This window comes from Erigeron canadensis, chromosome 1 (genome assembly GCF_010389155.1).
Source record: "Erigeron canadensis isolate Cc75 chromosome 1, C_canadensis_v1, whole genome shotgun sequence".
NCBI lineage: Eukaryota > Viridiplantae > Streptophyta > Magnoliopsida > Asterales > Asteraceae > Erigeron > Erigeron canadensis.
In genome coordinates, this window is record NC_057761.1 from 31,372,514 (window position 1) to 31,397,118 (window position 24,605).

General features: G+C 32.8%; 2 protein-coding genes and 1 non-coding gene across 3 annotated transcripts; 1 reads left to right on the forward strand and 2 right to left on the reverse strand.

Moving 5' to 3' along the window:
• Positions 1–11,776: 11,776 nt before the first annotated feature.
• On the reverse strand, positions 11,777–13,194 carry LOC122586113 (V-type proton ATPase subunit G 1-like). Its single transcript, XM_043758221.1, has 3 exons — positions 13,039–13,194; positions 12,745–12,845; positions 11,777–12,072 (listed from the first exon to the last, which is right to left on the reverse strand). The coding sequence occupies exons 1-3, from the start codon at positions 13,163–13,165 to the stop codon at positions 11,929–11,931; spliced, it is 372 nt and encodes a 123-aa protein (XP_043614156.1). The 5' UTR covers positions 13,166–13,194; the 3' UTR covers positions 11,777–11,928.
• A 2,954-nt stretch (positions 13,195–16,148) lies between these two features.
• TRNAP-AGG lies at positions 16,149–16,220 on the forward strand. The gene has a single exon. It is a non-coding gene; the product is annotated as a tRNA-Pro (tRNA).
• A 2,769-nt stretch (positions 16,221–18,989) lies between these two features.
• Positions 18,990–20,900, reverse strand: LOC122584092 (aquaporin PIP2-1-like). Its single transcript, XM_043756404.1, has 4 exons — positions 20,543–20,900; positions 19,836–20,131; positions 19,306–19,446; positions 18,990–19,206 (listed from the first exon to the last, which is right to left on the reverse strand). The coding sequence occupies exons 1-4, from the start codon at positions 20,838–20,840 to the stop codon at positions 19,087–19,089; spliced, it is 855 nt and encodes a 284-aa protein (XP_043612339.1). The 5' UTR covers positions 20,841–20,900; the 3' UTR covers positions 18,990–19,086.
• Positions 20,901–24,605: the final 3,705 nt, after the last annotated feature.

Here is a 24,605-nt window from a genome sequence, read left to right on the forward strand (position 1 = left end):
TTTGTACGGCTCTAGAGAGATCAAAGTTTATCTATCACATGGTAAAAAAATTGTTTACATCAAAGAAAGTCCATCACATAGGCGGGTTGGCCAGGGATATCTTCTAAATCCATTATGTGGGTTTCAGAGGTGAGTTTTTCCCAAGGTCTTGGGTTCGAGTCTTGGATTTCTCATCTCAAGGTATTTTTCATAAGGAGAGAGTCACTACAAGAAAAATGTTAATTAGTGACGACTTTGCTTAGTGACGATTAAAATTTGTCACTAATAACCTCAATTAGTTACCATTAAGAAAAAGTGGTCACTAAATTTGGCCACTAAACAAACTTAGTGGCCAAAATATTACATTTTTTCGTCTCTAAACAAAGTTAGTCACGGACCTTTAGTGACGAAGAGTGACAAAAAGTGACCACTTAAAATTTGGTCACTAATTTATCATAATGACCAAATTTTCGTCACTAATTTTGTTTAGTGACCAAATTTTGGTCATTATGATAAATTAGTTACCAAATTTTAAGTCGTCACTTTTCGTCACTAAAGGTCCGTGACTAATTTTGTTTAGAGACGAAAAAAATGTTATTTTTTGGCCACTAAATTTGTTTAGTGACCAAATTTAGTGACCACTTTTTCTTAATGGTAACTAAATGAAGATATTAGTGACCAAATTTTAGTCGTTGCTAAGTAAAGTCGTCACTAATCAACATTTTTCTTGTAGTGAGTTGAAGGTCTAGCGATTTGTTAGTTAAAATTACCTTCAGTACGTCTGAATCGAAACTAACTTTACAAAAAAAAAAAAATTGCTGGATAAAGATTCTCTAAAGTTGAAAGCAAACTTAAAGGTTAAGTTAAATTATCTTGACCATTCAATTCAATTAGAATCAAAAGTTACGACTAAGATTATAAAGATGATTTTATGAATCCTCATTTTTTATTTTAATTCAATGGTTAAAAATTTTTAACTTTATTTATAAAGTTGTTTTCAAAATTAGAAGGTCTCAATCCAAAATCGCTACTCTATTGAATTCAAAGTTTATATGATTGCATTTGTGACCCCTTACAGGTTGCTCCGATCCATTTGATTTAGCTCGCTGCCTCAACTAAATCATCTACTCAAAATCAAGGACTTCTGTGAATTAAAATCTTAAATCCAAGAATCTTACCCTATAATTCTTACTTCAATAGTCCGTGTTTCATACAAAAGCGTACAACAAGGGTCGAAAACAAAAGATCAACAACGCCAAATATTTGATTGACATAAACGTATAAGCTAATATTCTATTTATACATATCCTTTTATCATTAAAATTAACGTTGCAAAAATATTCGATGTGAAACCCAAACTGACACGAACCTGTTTTAAAATATGTATGCACGGGCTTAAGAGATAAAATTACACTCATAATATATACAATTAATGATACACACTCATTTGAATACACTCATACACGTAACCTTTGCTTGAAAAGTTGTAAAACTATGTTTCGATAATCATTATATTATTATTTCCTTCCTTATACATAAAGTGTGATTTAAGCATATATTTGTTACTAACTTACTATATATTTTACATGCCTTTTCCACTCCAAAGTATTACACTTTTAGTATATGGAGATTCAATTTTAACTTTAATTCTATCTTGTTCTTGAAACTTTCACAAACAAAGTAAAGCTATCTTTTTTATATAGTAGCACGTACAAATAACATTTGATTGTGAAAGTGTTGGTTGGTTAATGCAATTAATGAAAAGTTTTGTGGTTAGTGTACGTAGACAAGACTTCTGAACAACAATGTATATATGTAAAAAAAAACAAAATGTAACGATTGTGTATGCTCTAAGATTATAATTAAGAGTAATTTTGTATGCTTTTGAAGTTTAAAATTCTTAATTGGTGGTAAAGAGCGGTCGATGCGTATAACTTTGTTAACTGACATTATCAAGCACGATTATAAAAGGTTTCGGAATATAACATATACTTAAAATATAGTACAACCTTTCATTTGAACTGTCTTTACTTATCTTTCAATATGGTCTTTACAAAAAAGAGTGTTAATAAAATAAAATGAAAAAAAAAAACATAAATCATTATATATATATTATATATATATATATATATATACTTTATAAATAAATATACATTGAATGAATTACAAGATAACGTGACTTCAAGAATTATATTCTTAGTTTTTTCTTTTTGTGCAAAACTACAAGATGTTCATAGTTGACGTTTGAACCATATGTATATCCTTTTCTAGCATAAAAAAGTGACCAATATTATAAGAAATAATAGATATGAGAACTGATTATACGAGATTGATGTGTGTGTTTTTTTAATAACTAATTTGTTGATGATCCTTTAGTGTTATCGGTAATTTTGTATAGATATAATTTATTTGAGATTTTGAGTTAGCTTCGAATTGAATACAAATCAATAAGTTCAAAGTGCAAGCTCGTTAATTAGAACTAGCCTGATACGTATCTGTTAATATGGCAAGAGTCTATGGGATTTTGCACTACTTTCGCCCCCCTTGCGGGGTCAAAAGGCCGCATTTTTGGGATCTTAATTTCATGTATTGTAAAATTTGCGAATGCATACTTGAGTTCTGAAAAATACATATGATAATTCTACTCCATGTAGGCTTAGATTTGTGTTTGATTTCAATATATATATATACATACATATATATATATATATATTGGTCCAGTGGTTGGTGCTGTCCTTGGTGACATCTTTGTCCCAAGTTCGAATCCTCACGACAGCTTTGATATATATTGGAGGTCCCTCAATGTATGTTTGGTTATGGTATACCTAGGTTCAGGTCTGAAAGGGCTGGATTTACCTCTATTAATTGCCGTGCCTTTGGATGGATTAACAGAGGCTTTTCCTCCCATTGGGTTGAGGTTCTGGTGTATAGGGTGCTCTAGTGTGAGTTCGGTTAGGACAACATAGTCTAGACACCAAAGTTGAAATTTGCAGTTAAAAATAAATGTAATTCTAAAAGGGTATTTGTGCTATGATACGGTATAAAATGAAGTAGACGGTGGTATACGACCATATTTTATAAAACGACGTTCATAGATAACATGTTACCTAATACAATCGACAAATTAATAAATTTTGATGAATGATTGTTTCGCTAAAAATGGGCAAAGTATAACTAGTATTTATTTGCTGTGCAAGGCAAACACGGGTGAAATCAAGAGAAGTTCGAAAAGGTATGACCACAAATTAGGTGTTGCAAGTGACAATGGCTCATGATGATAAATATCAATTACAAGAAATTCTTTAAAGAAAAAAGGATTTCCTAATGAGGACTGTCAATAAGAATAAATATTTGTATTAGTTTATATTTTCAAGTTTAATTTTTTTTTTTAATGTTTAATTTCCTGGGCTCGAGGCATTATACAAACTCAACCGGAATATTCAAGAAAAAAAAACTCTACAAAGTTGTCACTACAAGATGGAGATGAGTCGATATCGGTCGATGGTGTGAAAAAACTTCCTAATGTCAAATTCCAAAAGTCGAACTTAAATTTTGAGTATAACCAGGAAAACGTCCTCACAATTCCCATACATTTGAAAAGATTTTTCTTTTATATGAAAGATTCTAATGAAAGCTATATTATTAAAAGAAAATTTTGATTGTAAAATGCACAAGTATAATGTTAAAATCTTTTATTCTGTAACACCCTAACAAGGCGGAATCATGAGGTATCACAAGAAAAGCACAGCACGACATGGAAATTATGTAGAGTAAACTAAATGCATAAAAGGATCAAGTAAATCCATACGAACCATTTAGTAGTGCAAGCAACCGGATCACATCTAAGCATAAACCCTAATCGGGAATAATGAATCACGGATCCAAGAAGTCCAAGTCCAAATCCAATTCTAGCAAAATCAGACAATCAATCATCCCATATACATCTTTGAGCTAACCTGTCACCTGAAAAGTGTACTAACACGCGTCAACATAAAGTTTGTGAGTTCGTAGGGACAAGTAACAGGAAATAAGTGTGTCGGGATAACAACCGTTAACGATATACGAGGATTAGAATACCTAATCACGTCTAAGGAAAACCCTAAAAGGTTTCACGTTATCAAAAGTCAATACAAGTCAACGTCCACGTTCAATAATCGTCCATACATATATTATCGTCCAATAATCGTCCACATATATATAATATCGTCCAATAATCGTCCATACATATAATATCGTCCAGTATGCGGGTTAAACAACCCGTAGTCCACGGTTATGATAATGTCGGGTGTGGATTCATCAATCCACCGTCCACGTCTTACATAATATATAAAGATATACTTTTTAACAAAATAATTATAATGTAGCAATGATCATACCGGGTGTGGATTCGTCAATCCACCGTCCACGTCCACGTCCATATATATATATATATATATATATATTATAACGTCCAATAGTATACAATAACGACTTTTATCACATATACACGTCCATTAACACGTATCACAACATAACGTCCTACATCACATATAATGTCCATTAACAGGCATCACAACATAACATCTCGAATCATATCATAATGTAACTAGTTAATGACCACAACATGTATTCATAACGAAAGCAAAATCAACTAAGTGATAAGTCAATACGCCCATAGAACAATCAATCAGTCAGTCAACGATAAAACAAGTATGTACACTTTTCAGTCCGAATCTCAATCGAGTAGGGAGGGGTTTACGAAACTCACCTTTGTCGGCATAAACAAGTTAAGAATGATCACAAGTGCACAATATTCGTCACACGATCCCAACCTATAGTTATACATATATGCATATCAATACACGTTCATAATTTCATTTTTCGAGATTCGTTCGATCATGAGAATCAAAATGATGTTTGTTGGATGGATATGAGACTAGGGGGATGTTAAGAATTGACTTCGACATGGATTTAACGAGTTAAAGACATAGAGGAAGAAAACGGGCAGCAACATGGGTAAGAATGGTTTGACTAAAAAGTCAACATTGACCAAGAACATCCAAACCCTAATTAGACACTTAAAGCCGGTTTGTAATGCTTCAAAACTGAATTTCATGCTTTATTAGACATGAAATAACATTAACGAACATAACCCATTTCAAAAGTTTAACCCATGACTCACAAAATCATCAAAACCCGTTTTTGACCCACTTTGACTTTTGCAAAAACCCTAAATCATCAAAATCATCAAATTGCCTTTTTGAAGGCTTGGAACTCATTTGGACGTATGAATGAAAATTAGGTACATCTACTGCAAAAAATCAATTTAGAACATCCATTTTTAGTTTAGATTCGGATTTGACCTAGTTTACCCACTTTGAAACCCTAATTTCGACCCATTTCACTTTTGACCTACAATTTCACTCAAGAACACTTGGATTTGACTAGAAACATGATTATAAACATAAAATGGTGGATTTGAGATGATTTTTACTTACCAAAATTATCTTCAAGGAGTCAAACCCGAATTTTAGATGGAAGAATTTCTTAAACTTTGACCTTCAAATCTTTGATATGTTGTTTAGAAGATCATGATGATTATTATTCTAGTTTTAATCTTGCTTAAATTTCCATAAATATGATAGAAATCTAGAGAGAGAGAGAGAGGGATATGTGTTTGTGTGTGTGTTCATGGGAGAGAATTAGAGAGAGAAAGGAGGATAAGAAATGGAGGGTGAGAGGAAATAAAATTGGAGATAAAGGGGGTGTGGGAGGCAGTTTTAGATTCCAGCACTTAGTCTAATACTCTACGAATTAGTCTCATTCTATCTATTAGACTATTACTCAACGAATTAGTCTCATTCTGTCTTTTAGACTATTACTCTGGGAATTAGTCTATTTTCTGATTTCACCACATTTAGTCTACTAGAAACACGAGTTATACACATGAAGGATGAATCCGAAAAGAAAAGGCAAATGTTACCTGCATAATTAACGAAATTCAACGGGTCCATCACCACGAGTGTTACATTGTCAAATAGGTCAAAATTTGCGAATGTTACATATTCAGATGAAAATTTTGAATGTAACTACGAAATATAATATTACGGCTTCAAGGAGTGTCATGTTGCAGAGATGATGAGTTATACACCACCTATTTTTAAACACATTTGGTGATGTACGGCTAAATTAGATGGTGTACAAATTATTTTTTGCAAATAACAATGTTAAGATGGTATTATTTGAGAAAACCTTATTGTGAAATTATAAACGGTAGTAACAGATCCTATATAGTCACGATTAAAGCTCATGGCCATGTAAGAGGAACAGGTAGCTATTGTTCTATAAATGGATTCTGTAATTTCAAAACTTGAGTGCCATATGCTTGTAATTTTTGTCTAAATATAGTTGATTCGTTGACATCAAGATATGATCCCACAAATGTGATGTAAACCAAAATACTTGATAAACTTACTAGAAATATGAAAACATGATGTTTGGAGGCTAATCGTTTTTCTAAATTCTCATTGAGGGCATGCAGTTCACCGAAAGTTGATGTTGTCTGACTTCGTCGATGTCGATGGCCGAATTACGTTTCTTATATGAAAATGGTTAAGAAATTAATGGTTTGGTAGAACAATTTTGCTTCTTATTTGTAACATCCGTGAATTTTGACCCGTTGACTTTAAGTGTAACTTAATGGATTATTGAAATTAATGATATCTTTAGGTCTATCTTGTGATTAAATGACTAACTTTATACTCCTTAGGTCGATTGATGGTGTGCTAGATGATATGTTGCGGGATATGAATTAACTAGTTTTATGTTGATGGGTCAATCCATGGGTAAAAACTAAGACCCAAGACTTAAGCAAGTCAACCCATTTTCCCCCACCCACCTTATCTCTTTCCCTTTTCCTCATTTTTCTTATCTCTCTCTCTCTCTACTTTACTCACAAGAACACCCACACACTCTTTTTCCTCTCTCTCTAGATTAATTCTTAGTTTATGGTAATTCAAGCTTGGAAATTGCAAGAATAATAAACCTTATCATTATAATAACACCATATCAAAGATTTGGGCTCCAAGGTGCAAGAAAACATCCCATACGGGTCAAGATTCGGGTTTGAATGCTAGGTGAAGATTTGGTAATCTAAACTTGTTCCATAACCTTTATTTTATCTTGGTTTACTTGTTTCTAGTTGATGTCGAGTGGATTCGGGTCTTGAATCGAGTCGAAAAGCTTGCAAGTGTCATTTAGGGTTTTAGGAAGTTAATTCAAGAATTTGAGTTTGATTTGAGTTATGGAATGGATTTGTAAGGTGGGTTATGTTTATTTATGTTAAGGTATGTTTACTTATGCTTCAAAATGAGTCTCGAAGCCTCCTAAATCGATTTCTAGGTCAAAAATTGAGTTTGGGTCGAGTTTGGTTCGTGTTTGGATGATCTGGAACTGAACTGGGCATAGGTGCATCGCACCACCTCTTTGGTGCGTCGCACCAGGGTCTGAGTGAGTTTTCTGAACAAAAAAGGCGTCGCACCACCCTTCTGGTGCGCCGCACCTGACCCCTGAACATCGCAAACTCACTTGTTTCTTAAAATAGTCGTATCTCTCAAACCGTAAGTCCAATCGAGACGTGTGACCTATCGTTGGATTCGTGAAAGAGTCTAGTTTCTTGTAATAACTCTCATTTGGGATGAAACCTCCCCCATTTCTAAAAAGGTCGATTCTTTTGTGTCTAAGTCCTTACACGGGAGAAGTTACTAACGCTTTGGTACGTGGTGGCCGACTTAAACTTGGTTTAGACCTCACCTAGACTTTCTAACAACTTTATCAAGTTCCGGGAGTCGCTTAGAATTGTAATCCTTCTTGATAACCTAGCTAGGATTGTTTTCGTTATGTGTTAAGACGTGAATGAATCGTGTTGATAATCAAATATGATACTAATGATAGGTAGTGGACGTGAAGTGAATGCAAGACAACTTTAGTTGGTTTTAATTCGTATTAACCTCTCTTAGCCAATCAAGGTGAGTTCGTATCTCCCTACTCTATTGAGATTCGGGCTGAAAAGTGTACATTGTGTGTTTATTTGTTTGAATTAGTTGTTTGTTGATTGAATGATGATTGATGGATGAATTGAATTGTTTTGTGTATGTTGGTATTGAGAAAGGTTATATTTAGGTTAGATGTACATACATGGAAGTCGACTTCGCTTTCAAAAGGTTTGAGATGTGGAGGATTAGCCGCTGGTACACCCTGTATACAAACATCGAGGACTCTTTGAAAGCAAGCCCTCTCAAGTGTATGTATGTATAGTTTGATCACATTGTTGGTTATTGGATGTTGGATTGATGGATTGTTTGGCTTGCATTGTGTTGGTTGCTTTGAGATGATTTGGTTGTCTGTTGAGACAAATGTGTTTATCCAGGTATAGACGTATACACTGGTGTTGGTCATCCGGGTTTATAGAGGTATATTCGCCGATGTTTTTGAGATGCCACATTGGTCATGGTGATGACCTGTGAGTATCGTTGCATAGATGGCATGATGGCCACACTTATCACTCGCATTTCGGTTTGGCGTACATATCATTTGCATCATGACATTGACATTGACATTGGCATTGACATTGCATTGGTTATTTTTATACGCTCATTATATTGTGATGCATTGATTGGATGACGTGTAAGTCTACTCGTATGCGATGACTGCTCTTGCTTTTATGATATGTGGTTATTGTCGGTGGCTCCTCTAGGACCACCACTACGAACTCACCAACCTCGTGTTGACTTGTAGAACACTTTTCAGGTAATCAGGTGGTTCAAGGATGTGATGCATGATCTGGTGTAGCTTTTGGATTCAGGCATGGACTTTATGGATCAAGGATTCATTCGCCCACTTTTGACTAATGCTTAGGATCGATAGCCATCTCTAGAATTCTCTTTTGTAAACTTTCATGGTCATTTGCTCCTTGTGCATTGTATGAATATTTGACTTGTTGTGAATTCACCGAATTCATTTTTTTTTAGTTGCCTACGATAATCCCTCCTTGTGCTATATGATTTCCGTAATATTTCGAGCCCTTGCTCGGGGTGTTACATTATTGTAGGGTGTTGATTTTTTGTTTCTATTTATATTTTAAACTGTAAAAGAATTGACAACACTCCAAGAATTTTAATCTTAATCTTAATCTTAATATATACTATAAGACAGTTGAACTAATAACTTATTAACCAATTAAATCGCTTAATTTCATCAAATTGACTCTCGCTTATGTCATCATTTAGATTAACCTTAAATTAAAAATCCTAATAATAATTATCCATATATATTATATTAGTATATATATATATATTAATTTGTAAAAAAATCTCATTAATTTACACTTATTTGATTTTCATCAATAATTTACACTTTTTAACCCTAAATACTTAATTTATATTTATTTTTTGTCATCAACTTGAAAATATTTTTTTTTTTAAATTACAAAAAGTATTTATATTTGATTTTTTAAAGTTACAATTGTCACTCAAATCAAGAGTTCTAATCGTTATCAAATAATATGAAAACAATCCTAATTGTTATCTAATTATCATAGAACAGTGATTGAAAATAAACGTATTCATGTTATGGGACGAATCATGATCAAACACATATTTGAATGTCAGTACAGGATAACAAGTATGATTATATTTTAATTCTTAATAATTTTTTATAGTAATATCACATTATGAGTATAACTGGTTTCAAAAAATTATATAATAAAGAAATTATTGTAACATGTGTCTTGTGGAATGACTACGATAAACAATTCCATCAATATGTTTCAGCTAATAATGACAGTGGCGAACATGTGGTTATTGTACTATAACTTGCAAAGTAAACACTTAAAACTAGATATCTTCAAAATTATAAGCTTTTATGAATTAAATGTATGAAGATCTAATATTGATAATATCGAAAACCCCGTGCCCAATATCGAAAACGGGTCTAAAATCTAGTTGATGCTATACATGTACGATTACGAGACACGATAAACTAGTGATTTTGATATACTTAAAAATAATACTCATAACATTTAAGAAAGAATTCAAATTTTTCATAAAGGAATATAGACGACACATCTAAATACGATTAATTCAAATATTTATTTTTATCAAGAACCATAAACACGGTCATTTATTCAAGGGAGTCATATTCGTTTCATGTTGGTGCATATGACGGGTAAGGCATGATAGTAGATTCAATGGCGAGAAGACTTGTGCCATAAAGGTTTTCCAAGAGATTAAGACGACTAGTTTCCTATGGTTCAAACATAGATCTAGGAATTGTAATATTACTCTAAAAGACTGGAATAAGTTTAGTTTGATGTTTGTACATAAGTTGTAAATATCCAAACCACCCCACTCTTGTGTGTGGTTGGTGTCGTTTTTTTGAATAAAAGTTAATTTTAAAAAAAACAAATCCAACTTCATAACACTCAGTATTCACTAGTTGCGTTGATATCATTTGTGTTTAACAATTTATATCAAGATTACAAAGCATCTTGCGACAAAGATTGCAGACGGACTGATTTGACAGTAGCTGACAGAGTGGTGGTTACACCAGCTTGCTTGCAGACCATTCAGTGGCCAGGAATTTTACTTTCCAAAATCACCTTCAAGGACTATTTCCCCTTTCTTTTTAACCTTTCCTTGCTGTCTTCACCCCCTCTTAAATCCTATCATTTCCACTCAATCATATATATCACGGTTATTATTATTATTTTTTTAACAACGAGTTATTACTTAGCATTCGAGACACCATAATGACATCCAATTAGGCAGTATGCGGAGCTCGAATAACAGTGATAAACTGTATCATATATGTCATGGTTATTGTTATACCGAAGGAAATTGATATATATATATATATATATATTTATATATATATCTCATTGATCACATTGTAAAAGCACATTTGCTTAATCTTGGCGTCAAACTTCCGTTCATAGTGTCATTCTACGCATATATAGGTATAGTATGGTTTTGGTATACCATATATTGTAATGTATGTGTATACAAATCATCATATACTTGCAATAAACAACATGACATCTTTTAGATAAAAATCAATGTTGATGTAGACTTTTCAACATGAAAAATATTAGTTGGGTCATTTTGGGAATAACACGCAAAGGGAATGTACTGAATGTGTTTTTGTACAAATGCTAGCAGACTGCTAGACTCTGGATGCAGGTGCCCCCTTGCATATGTTTTATTCTCCAACTGGCTAACATCAATATTTTGTATTATCTTTTCATACAAGTACTATAGGACATATTCATTGCATTTTAGAAATTTGTATGCCATAAAAACGTGTTTCAAATATCAATCTTTCTTTCTATTAACAAGTAGCTTCACCTCAATTTGTCTACCACCAATAGAGAACGCATACGAAATGGAATTGGTGTCATAGCGTTGACATACGTTAAAAAATGACCTTTTCAACCTAAATTACACGGCTATATTGGTGAAGGCTGTATGTTCTACCTTACCATTCATCAGTTTATTACTTAAAGAATGATTACTACGAGTAATATACTATAGCAGTTAAGCAGTATAACATACGAGTACTTCATATACATACATTAAATATTTTTTGGCAAATTTTAAAAAGGCCCAAGATCAAAAACTTGAGGGAAAAGCCCAATTAGACTTGGTCTCAATTGTGGTATGAAGAAAAACTTAAAAATTGTAATGTTGAATACAAGCCCAATTACCCGAATGTATAAATTATACTTGTAAGTTGTAACAAAAGGTATCAAGTATCAACCACTATATGTTCAAAAGAATACCATTTTCCATATGCAAAATCTTGTTTGGAAAATATGGACTTAAATCCATGAAATCATCTACAATCCTATTTCTGTAAATCTACCCAGAATGTGCAAACAATGACATTTTTCTCGACTCTTTAAGATGCGAAAATTTAATACTTTACAGTTGTTACATGCTTCAAAAGCATGTCAACAACCTCGGGTGTAATTCTGGCAGCATCCACCTTCAATTGTTCAATCTTTGCATTGGCTTCCTCCTCGAGACGCTCCACATTGGCACCCAAATCTCCACTGGCCTGTCAAAGCTCACATATTTTAGACACAAAGGAATAAGATCATGGGCAGTGCTACAACATCCAAGAGGGTGCAGTAGATTATTTTTCATCATTTTTTAGCGTAATTTAGGATAAACTTTATATGAAACTATGTTTCAACCCCTTGATGTTATCCGTAAACATTGCTAATTTTAATTTAGGAACCCACTTAACAGGTAGTCTGGCTCCGCGCTAATCAGATGGATGTATTAAAAAGTACAGGATCCAAATGAACAGAAAATCCACACTTCTAAAGAATTGGCATAAGTGTTGGAAATTTGGGCAAGATTTAAAATATGATCTATCCATAATGAAGGTAAAAAAAAAAAAAAACTGACAAGGGAAACGGGTCAAATGAGTTGAAAATCATCAAAGCACAGTCTCTTAAACAAATTTATCTCAAAAGCTATAGTTTTTTATTATATTTAAAACATTATAAGATATCTTCACAACTATATGAAAGCAATTGTTTTCGGGTGAACTACTCCCTTGGCAACCCATTACCCAACCGACCCATTTGCTCGTTTTTGTTCATTGGCCACTAAGAGAACTCATGACATTGACTGCTCTAACTCGGGGTTTCCTTTTTCTCTTCTAGTCTCGTTTAGAAAAAGATAAGTGAAAATTGCATCTTTTCAAACTAGACTAATATACCTCTGCAAGTTTTCTCTGAAACTCTGCTTCCATTTGTGCACGGAACTCAGCAACCTCCTTCTCAGCCTCTTCTCTGGCCTGTTTAATCCACTCCACTTTTTCTGAAAATAGAAAAGTGATGGAATATTAGGCAGTTATCTTTATATTACTAATTACTATACATTTATTTTACCTCTAATACTTCCTGAATATGTATCTTATATATTGTGTATATGACAGATAACTTTTACATATTAGGATACTAAAATGTAAGAATGTAATTATAGTAAATTCCGAAATGTAAAGATTACAGACCATTACGGGCAGCATTCACGATTCGTTGAGCTTCCTTCTCTGCAGTTTGCAACAGTTCAATTGGAAGTCGGCTTTGGCCCCGACCCAAACCCTGACCCTGACTACGCCCTCGGCTGGAATAATCCATGTTTCTCAAGCTTTAACTTTTAACACACAAAGAGGCTGAAAGAACTCAAAATGTGACAAGTTAAAACAATGCAAAAGTAAAACGAAGAAAAACGATATGCCATAACCCTAAAACCATAAAATTTGTGGGATGTAAAACTAAGAAAATTGGTAAATACAACAAGAAACAGAAAAGTAAAAGACGCGAACTTAACACGGTTACGTCCGATTGGTTCACTGCCTTATGTTAAGGTTTGTGTTTCTCTAAACATCTTCTTAGGCCCTTTTGGTTCACACAATGTTTTTTAAAAGAAAGGAATCTATCAAACGAAATTGAAATTTGAACTAATGGAATTGATTTTGATGTCTTCTGACAGAATGAACTTCCTTCCTCCACTCTCATAGATTCCATCAGTTGAGAGAATGTTTAAATTCAAACGGAATAAAATTCCTTCATCTTTGACATATTCAAATTTCATCAAATTCCATTAAAATTTGTGAGCCAAACACAACCTTAGGCCCAAAAATTCTTTTTCTTTTTAATTTTTTAATGTAGAAAAATACGCATCAATTATCATCTTTACCTAGCAAAAGGAGATCTAAAAGTCTCGAAAGAGACCATAGTTTAACTTCCTATGGTAAACAGTCACGATGATACTTTTTTAAGGGTAGTCTAAACAGGAATCTCTTATATAAAGCTATTATTTTTACAACCATTAGAAGATTATGATTTTCCTAAAACGTACATACATATATGCCATAACCCTAAAACCATAAAATTCGTGTGGTCATGCAACATTCAACCCTAATACCAATCAAACTGGTTTAACAAAAATATTAATAACTAATGTGATATCACAATATATGTTATTTTTACACTAAAAACGATTTAAATTGTGAAGTTGGGGAAAAGTACGTACGTATATATTCCAAGGATGCAAGAAAGTAAAAGTTGATGACGAAAACTATTCACGATAATTTGGGTTTTTGGAAGAATTTCGACCTCGGTTTTATAGGTATTACGCATTCACGCGGAGTTAGAAACTGGCAAGAACTGTGTTTTGCGTAACATTTTTATTTTGACAAATACACCCCCTCATTTTGCAAACATTGCCTAAGTTAACAAGTTATTTTTTAAAACGGCCAACTAAACATTTTATAACCTAAACTTCATCCGGGGTAACCCGATGGTTAAAGTCTACCGCCAGCTGATCCACCTGAGTCGGATGGAGCCAAGGCCCGTTAGTCACACGATCAAGGGAAACCCATCAACTCGTCTGCCCGTATGCACGACAATAAATTAATAGTAAAATTCGATGTTTGTTAAGAGTTGAACCCAAGTATACCGAGCCACACTTCTCATTACACTATTCTAGAGATTGGAACCCAAAATAACAAATTAATTTTTGATTGAAACATACTGAGTTTAGTTGCATTTTGAGCATTTAAACTTTGATTAATGATTACATTTTTTTATAAGCCAGTAACCAAAGCTTTTATCCGCAATATGATACTTAGTATACGACAACATATTCAATATATCAAATATCATAATGTTCAAAAATATAAATAAAATAAAAAATATATCAATATCATAAATATGAATATTTATTTTTTATCATTTGAAAATAATATTACTTAAAAGTATAGTCGAAGATTACTTTTGGTGTCCCAAAATACAATCAAAATAGACTTGTCCCAAAAATACAATTGATAATAGACTATCTCATTTGGAGATAATATAGGAGTACATTTACTTATCTGTTTAGGCTATTTTTTAATTCCTTGCAATTTTTAAATTTGGATATGTCGACCAAAAACAAAAATTCGATCTTTTAATTATGGGCTAAGTATATCAAAGTGTAAGTAACTTTGTAACTTTTTCTATTGTGTGTATGCATCAAAAATTTTGAACATTGTATGTAAGTATCTCTGGAAGTATAACACTCACCGGAGTTAATCACCAATCTTAAACTCTGGAGTCAAGAACATGGATAAAAGTAAGAGTCATCGTCTCCGCCGTTAGGCTCGGGCAATTTTCTAGTCACCATATAACACACATAATTTTTTTTTAATTTATTTTAAGATGTTAATATGTTGAAAGCCATGAATTCACTTCAGCCAACTTTGATTCGTTTGTAACTTATTAATATTATATATTTATAATCAATTAAACTAACTTTAAAATAAAAATATATGTAACAAGTCGCGTTATGCTCTTCAGTATCCAAAACATAATTGAATCGATCACACTTGGTTGGTGGCAAGATATCAAATGCTAGCTTAAAATAACCAAGAAATCGAATGCTAGCTTAAATAATCAAACCAAGAATTAATGTTTCTAAAAGATGATTGAAATTATGAGAAAAGTAGCTGCCAGTGACCGATTGATGAGTTTTGATGTGATATTTTGGAGTTTAAGCAATATGCACTCACTTGTAACAATCGATTATGTCATTATGGTATGTGTGCCAAGCAGTAAATTTCTTGTACTTGGGTATTGCATGTAAAAGTATTACTGTATTACTTGAAGTGTAACACTACAAACAATATTATATTTGTTCACACTTTTAGATAAGTGTGAACAAATTAAAAATTTTGTCACATTTTTTAGTGTGTAAAAATATATTGAATTAAAAGTGTGTGAAAATTTCTCTACACTAAAAAGTGTGTAGAAATAAAAGTTCACACTTTTTAATGTGAACTTTCATAATTATTTTGTCACACTCCATTTGTTCACGGTAACTATTTAGTTACCGTGAACAAATGGATAGTTACCGTGAACAAATGGAGTGTGACAAAATAATTATGAAGGTTCACATTAAAAAGTGTGAATTTTTATTTCTACACACTTTTTAGTATGGAGAAATTTTCACACACTTTTAATTCAATATATTTCTACACACTAAAAAGCGTGACAAAATTTTTAATTTGTTCACACTCACCTAAAAGTTTGAACAAATGTAATATTATTTGTAGTGTAAATTTTAAATTAAACCAAAATTGGGCATTTGGTCTAGTGGTATGATTCTCTCTTAGGGTGGGAGAGGTCCCGAGTTCAATTCTCGGAATGCCCCAGAATGGTTTTTTTTCATTCTATAACGAGAAAATCGCGTCCTTAATCATATTTCATTGCGATTATACCAAATTAGCCAAGTTTTTTTGGATTTTCAGGAAATCACCAACAAAATCGCAATAAACTGACAAAATCGCAATGAGAACATCAAAATCGCAATAAAATTAACGGAATCGCAATGAGATTATGAAGAATCGCAACGAGATTCTGATAATCGCAACGAGATCTTGAGAATCGCAATGCGATTCTTCTGTAGAATCTCTATGAGATCCTGCGGAATCTCTATGAGGTCATGCATAATCTCGTTGCGATTTTGAAGATCTCATTGCGATTTTGTTGGTTATTTTGTAAAAATCCAAAAAAACTTGGCTAATTTGATATAATCGCAATGAAATTTGGCTAATTACGTGATTTTCTCTTCTATAACATCAAATTTGCACCCATCAAGCAATCAAAAATTTATATTAACCATTCATACTATTCAATTTGTATCTAAGAACTCCCACACACCTAAAAGTTGAATAATTCTGGCAAATGACGCGTTTCACTGTTGACCTCATTGACCTATTTTGGCTGCATTGCTACTCAAAATCTGAGCTCCTTTCTAATTAACTTCAATATCTCCATCACCTAAGATAAAACATACATGTTAGATTATTAAATTTTTTTTATTTTATGTCACAATTCACATGGTTTTAATTAAATATGGTAACAATTTAATCTCAAATCTATATAAACTCACTTGAACATTGTGAGACAAAACTGATGAATTTTGGTCCAACACCACATAAACATTTCGAAGTAGGTCTTGTAGTGCTTCCACTTGATCTCCTAACAAATCAACCTTCACGACAATCAAAACAAAAAGTGAAACATTAAGATATACTGTTTGTAAAAAAAATATGACAAATTAAATGTTAATGTTTTCATATAGCCAAACTTAATTTCAGACCTCAGTTTCAGCTAATATCATATTTTGACATCTTCTCCAAAAGGCCTTTTTGTAGACCACCTCTTCGTTTTTAATCTTTTGCAACTCAAAATCTGATTTGATCTTAACATCGTTCATAGTCTCCAAAAAGATCGATTTATATATTTCGTCGGTCAGCTTTATTTTGATTCTTTCTTTTTCGTAATATAACCTCCAATCCTTGATAACTTCACGTAAAACGTACATAAACACATCTTCTCTAACATTTCTCTCTATTTCATCACCCTGACACTCGTTACAACATTGGTTTATGAGAATCATGTAATGTTCTTCCATAGTCATCGTTGTGAGGGCCGAATCATATCTTTCTTTCATCAGTTTTGCTATGATGGTGTCTTTCTTCGAGACATCATCAATTGAATATCGTTTCTCGTTCTTCAAATACTCTTGATCAAGGATAAACCCTTTGATTATAGCTAAAATAATGTCTTTCTCAATTGATAATGTACATTGTTGATCCAACTCTTGAACTTTTGCCTCATGGATTAGCCCACATGCAAGATCAAGTATGTGTTTTGAATTCTTGATGTCAAAGCTCATTTGCTCGTTCATTATGTTTTGTTCTACCCTTAACCGATCTTTCTCTGATTCTTTGTCTTTAAGAGATTGAAGTTTGGGTACAAAATTCGCCAAATTTTGGCTTCTTTTGTTCATCACACTCATGAGTTTTGATCTCAGTGAAACCAGTTCTTTCTCTTTTAATTCCAAATCATATTGTAACCTGAACTCACTTTCTAACCTGTCTATTAACTCTCTATCTTTCTCCATTATTGAACATTTTGTCTCGTTGAGACGCCCTTGAAACAAGTCCTTGAGGTTGATGATGAGACTTGTGAGCATATTTTTTCGAGTGGTTTCTGGGGTTGGATTATTGGGTTCTTCTTTGATCAGTTTTAAAATGGCTTCGATTTGGATGATTGAGAGCTCGTAAAACTTGGATGTTTCATTCAAGCACTCGATGGGACCATTTACGGAACAGGCCTTGATGTGTGCATTCTCCTTGGCCGATTTAAGGAGATTCATGATCAACAAGGATTCTGTTTGATTTCTATTGTTCATTTCACATAGGATTTCATCCATGGATGTTTTTTTAAGGAGTTTGAAGCTTTGAACAAATTTGTTTAAGAATGTAAGAGTGCCTAAACTTAAGGAAATATAAGATCCAAATTTTATGGCAAATGATATGTTCGATTTTTAATAACTCATGAATCATGCTTCTATTCTAACATCTAAAATAGTTAGTATTCTTGACAAAGCTCAAAATTTTATCAGTTATTGATAGATTGATAGATGATAGATTTCTTCTATGTTCTAATCTAATTCTGTTTCGGCCTTGGTAAGGTTTTGGGCTGGGCCAAGATACACTTACTTATATACACATGCGTATTAGGAACTAAAAGGATCCTGACTTATTTTGGGCCTTTGTTATTCAAATTGGGTAATCACAAATTTGCCTCGGTTGGAATTTGGAAATAAGTCAATAACTTATAACATTAGTTTTTTTTTCAAAATTTATAATTATAAAATGACGTAAAAAAACCAATCCAAGTTGAAGTTTGAGACTATCAAAAACACAGGCAACATTTTCCATAGAGTTATAACAAAAACTAATTTTTCTAATCTTAATAACTTCTATTTGACTTTGAATAATATAGGCTAACAAATTCAAATAGATGCAACGTTTTAGATGAGGGGCACCTCTATAAAAGCATTTAGATTGAATTTTCCTGATTAGATAATGAACAAGACATGAGATTTTAATACCTAAAAGCAACATAATTTCCATACACATACAAACACTTTTATTTATCTTTTCCGAACTTCCTCCCCAAAATAACTAAACATGTTTTTTTTTTCTCAAAAGATAGATCGAATCTCAAACATGGGTGCTGCTTCTAAACGATCCAAGGGCTTTAATCGCACCAGCTCTCAAGACAAACTGATGGTAGAAAGCCGCAATTGCAGCACCAATGAAGGGCCCGACCCAAAATATCCACTGCAAAAAACCATGTCATAAACTTAACAAAAATCAAGTATAGATAGATAAATAGGATTTGTTTTTTTCCTATGACCGTAAAAAACAGCCAAAACTCACTTGATCATCCCAAGCTTTTTCCTTGTTGTAAATCACCGCGGCTCCTAAACTTCTTGCCGGGTTAATACCGGTTCCAGTGATGTGAATAGTGGCTAGGTGAACCATGAACACAGCAAACCCAATAGGTAGTGGTGCCAACACCTATATCAAGACCCATATAACACATTATGGGTTAATACATAATTAGTAGTATTATTTTCACTGCTAGAATAAATATGTAGATTTATAAATTCTAATTAGGTTTTGGTAAAATTAAGGAATATATTTTAAGAATTTATAAGGATATAATGTCGCAAATGACATAGCAGCTAAAGGTACCTAGAGGCGTCTCTAACATTAGATAGTCTTAGTGTTATCATTGATAAATTTTTATTCTATTTCTTAAAAATCAAACATCAAGAATCATTTTATACTTTTTTTCATTGTGGTTATAAGTAGTGACTTCTAAATTAGACCCATTTTCGAAAGATTAACAATTAATTAATTATCATTTCACTAATCTAACTAGGACGGAACGATAGGATGCATACAGGAACGTGAGAGTCTCTAGCGCTCCTTTTGGGATCAGTTGCCGAGAAAACAGTGTAGACAAGAACGAACGTGCCAATGATCTCCGCACCCAACCCGGTCCCTTTATTGTAGCCATCGGCCAACACATTGACACCTCCACCATATGTATTAAAGTAAGTCTTTTGAAAAGACTTGACTAAACCAACACCACAAATTGCTCCTAAACACTGAGCCACCATGTACAGGATGGCTCGTGGCAGTGAAACCTTACGAGCCAAAAATAGACCAAACGTTACGGCTGGGTTAATGTGGCCACCTGCACATTCATCAAACATATTTATTACGTACCATCCTTGTAAATTAATGTATTTGCCATTGGGAGTTGGGACCACAAATTAGAACACGTAAATATAATAGTCACCGCAAGGCATAATGTATCTCTAGCTAGTTGCTTGAGCTAATTAAACAATAATGTTATACGAGTAATATATTTAAACCGACAACAATATCAATATAGTCAAATGTTGGTATATGAGAATGTGACACATATATTATTATACGAGTATATACTCAATCATATTTTTATCGAGGTAGAGTGCCTGCTTCTGGTATTTAAAACCGTTTTAAATAAACAGATAGTAATTAATATTACGTAAATTAACTTAAAGAAAGTAGAAAGTATTAAAAAAGAAAATAGCGTGCAATACTTGAAAGAAAAGTAACTAACCAGAGATACCGGCGGTACAGTAAACAAGAACAAATATCATGCCACCAACAGCCCAAGCTATACCAAGAACCCCAACACCACCACAAGGGTCAGCACCCAAAGCAATTTGGCTGTTGTAACCAATTATAGTTAAAACAGTTATGTAAAGAAACAAAAGTGTGGCAATGAATTCAGCAATCACGGCTCTATATAACGACCACTTGGTTAGCTCTTTTAGGTCGATAAAAGACGCGGGTGGCGGATCATGGTAGTCCTTTGCCGAGAGTGATCCTTGATTATTTGTTACTTCGTTTGCCATGTTTGTTGTGGTTTATGAAAATAGAGTGTTGAGTAATAAAATGAGTAATGAGTTTAGAGAGGGGTGTATGTATATAGGCTGAGGATATATAAAGAAAGGGGTGGAATGTAAAGATGATGTATGTTTAAGGGGTGATTTGTAACTTATGGTAGTAAATGAGATCTGTGTGTGGGTGAGAGCCGGTAAGGTGTGTAAATACTAAATACCTATAGTCCCATATCCGTGGGTTTTCTTTAGCATAAGATTGCGTATATCATTTGATGACGGGTATGAATCGGTACCCATTTCTATCGATTGAGCGGATCCATACTTATGAATAAACCCATGGATTTTTAGAGATTCGTTTGGTTCACAAATTTAATATATTAGAGGCCGGTTTTGGCCTATTATATATATTTATGGCTCCCGGAGCTGAGAGAAAAAAATCAACTCAACTTTTGATCTTGACCACTAAAATTAATAACCAAATTGATCTCAACCCTTAAAACTAATAGTCAAATAGTCAAACAACCAATGTAACCTTTCAGATTCATTCGCATTTAATATATGGCACTTGGCAACTCGGAAAGCAGTTGGTCAATAGTTTCATGTCCAAGGAACTCCAACAATTGTTTCAAAGTTTTGCCTTGGGCTCCAGCAGCAAGCATTCCCAACACGGTCTCAAGTGAAAACGGCGAACAAACAAAATTCCCATGCTTGAAACCGTTGCGGGCGTCATCAAGTAAAATTCTTGTGGCAACCTGCATACAGTTCATAAAATTCAATTCCCCCTTAATTATTATCATGTATAAATTGAATGATAAATACAGTAAAAGAAAAAAGGAAATCAGCATGCTCCATAAATAAATTAATATATATAGAACTCGGTTACATACGGTGTTGGTTTTGGATGATAATAAGGTGCTACTGGAGATAAGCTTTTCCCGATATTCTACTGATTCATTGCTGCGTTCTCCGGCCATCTTCTTAGGGAACCAATATATGTTTCCGTATCCTAGGGGTTAATTTATGATCTTAAAGATTTACAGTATATGACAAAAAAATTTACTTATACGAGAGATCTATCAGTTATATATATATCGATGTAGTAAATCTTTTCCTTTTTAAAATCATATATATTTTAATTCGTTATATAATAATAATTAGCCTACCGACTATAATTTGCTTGGTGACACAATTTTTTGGTAACAATCTACTCCGTATTTTGGTTTGTTAAAAATATGTTAATTTAATTAATGTATAATTAAAAAAATAGAATCATTATGTAAGTTCATTTAATTAAATAAGTTTTAAATTTTTTTAGGGAACTTATAAAAACTTCATTTACCTATAAAAAAAATCAATTTAAGAATCTTTACAATTATCAAATTATATATATTTATAGCTCCCAGAGCTAAGAGAAAAAATCAACTCAACTTTTGATCACTAAAATTAATAACCAAATTGATTTCAACCCCTTAAAACTAATAGTCAAATAGTCAAACAACCAATGTAACCTTTCAGATTCATTCGCATTTAATATATGAAATTAAAATCAAGCATTTTCTATTATTAATTTAATTAATAGATCTGACTAAAAATTAATTACATATCTTTATACAAAATATCAATTCATTTACCATCTTTAACCATATCACCAACTATCAAAATAACTTTCGGCCACTACCTGCCACCAACTACCAGTAGCCGCTGTTACCTCTGGCCAATGGCCACCACCAACCGTCGTACACCTGCAACCAAATTCCATCCAAAACGGATGTACACACGGATTTATACCGTCGCACACCACAGATATATAAACGTAAGATTACATTAAGTTTTTTAACCACTATGTTCGTTCATCACACATACACACAAATCTATTGAAGTATATCATACCCACAAAATTCATCAAAATTCATTACAAAAGTGAAGATATTACCATATAACCATTACGTTGATTCATTACAAAATTTATTTTCTCCATAGTATTGAAGTGTATCATGCCCATAAATCTATCATCACACACACACACCCACGGATCTATAGACGGATAAACATACCCATAGATCTCTTATTACACGCACAAATATAGAGGTGAAGTAGTCGACGGGAGAAGAGGGGTCGGGCTAGAAGTGGCGTGCGACGGTGGCTGGAGGAGTGACACGGCGGGTCGTGTGGCGGTGAAAGGGCGAGTTGTGGCTGGACTAGAGAAGTGGGTGTTTAATAAAAATGTGAAATGAGGTTTGACATGACAGAGTTTTTATTTTGTTTTTATCATTCCTGCCCATTTTTACTTTCTAATCTTTTTATAATTAAATGTCAAATACGAGTATATTTTTATTAAATATGTTTTGGGTCGTTCTAATCACACATTATGAGTTTAATTACACACACCACATATATGCAATTTACGTAGTCAAAATTACATTTTCAGAATTTTTCGCAACATTGGTACAAATTTTACATTTTGCTATTTAAAATAAATTAAGTTTTAATTCATATTAGTGAACCAATTTTGTCCAAGATCGAAGGAAATTAACTAGTATGCTATAATTTTGAAGTTTACTTAAGAATACATCTAAAGTTCTAAACAAATTGACTAGAAATTTCGTCAAATTAAACTCTTAACAAATTAACCATTTAATCTAAATTTTAAATAAATATATTCAATAAAGTTTCTTAGTGGTTTATACAAGATGTGTGTATTTGTAAACAACCGTTATTATTAGGGTTATCAATCGGGTCAACCTGCGCCGGGATGCCAAGTTGAAAATATATAATCCTAACTCGCCCACTAAAAATTTATTGTTAGAAATATCAACCTACCCTTATCTCAGGTCTGCCAAATTAACCTAATTAATTATAACTAATTTTCAGCCATTTAGGTTGGCAAGTTAATGGGTTGACAGATCTAAAAAGCTAGCTTTGGGTCAAATATGTTGTTTTTGGTCAATGGGATGGGCAAGTCAATTGGGTTAGTTTAGGTCAAGCGGGTTCTTTTGGGTCAAGTGGGTTGGCGGTCAAATGAATATAACTTAGGTCAAGTGGGACAAATAGGTTTTTTTTTGGTGATGTGTGTTGATGAGTTGATAGGTCAAGTGGGTTTTGAGGTCAAATGGGTCAACATTATATATAATATATATGATTTTAAAAAAGTTATTCAGGTTAACGGGTCAACTGAACCACCTAATAACCTAACCCGGGCCCGATAAAAAAAATCAAGTTAAAGATAAAGTTGTACGTATTTCGTGTACTTTTAATTATATATTTATTGTTTCTAACCCGGTCACCGACCGGGTATTGATCTAGTTAATGATAGATTATGGAGTAGTTTATAAATTAGTTTAGAATGTAAGATTTGCAGTTCATAAAAATTAATAAAATTTGAACTAAATTACATTTCTTAATTAGTATAATTTATTCAAAGATAGAAATTTCATTGTGTTGAGATGTAAATATTTTTCATTTCTTTTGGGTGTCAATCAAATAGGGTTCAAATTAGCGGATAGAAATTTTTCAACACTAACACAAACCACTAAAATTTTCAAATTATAAATCTTATCCCTGACTTTTGACCTATTAACCAAGACCTACCCATGTGACTTGATTAATACCCAAAGTTAGAGTGTTAACCCGTGTGATACGTACATTTGGGTCAGTTTTTGCTCATCTAAGTTTTTTTTATGTAAAATGGGTTAAAGATCAACCTGTTGTGAAATAATTTTCCAATTATTTGTTATTGAAATTATGAGATTAAAACCACTTTAACGAACAAATACATAA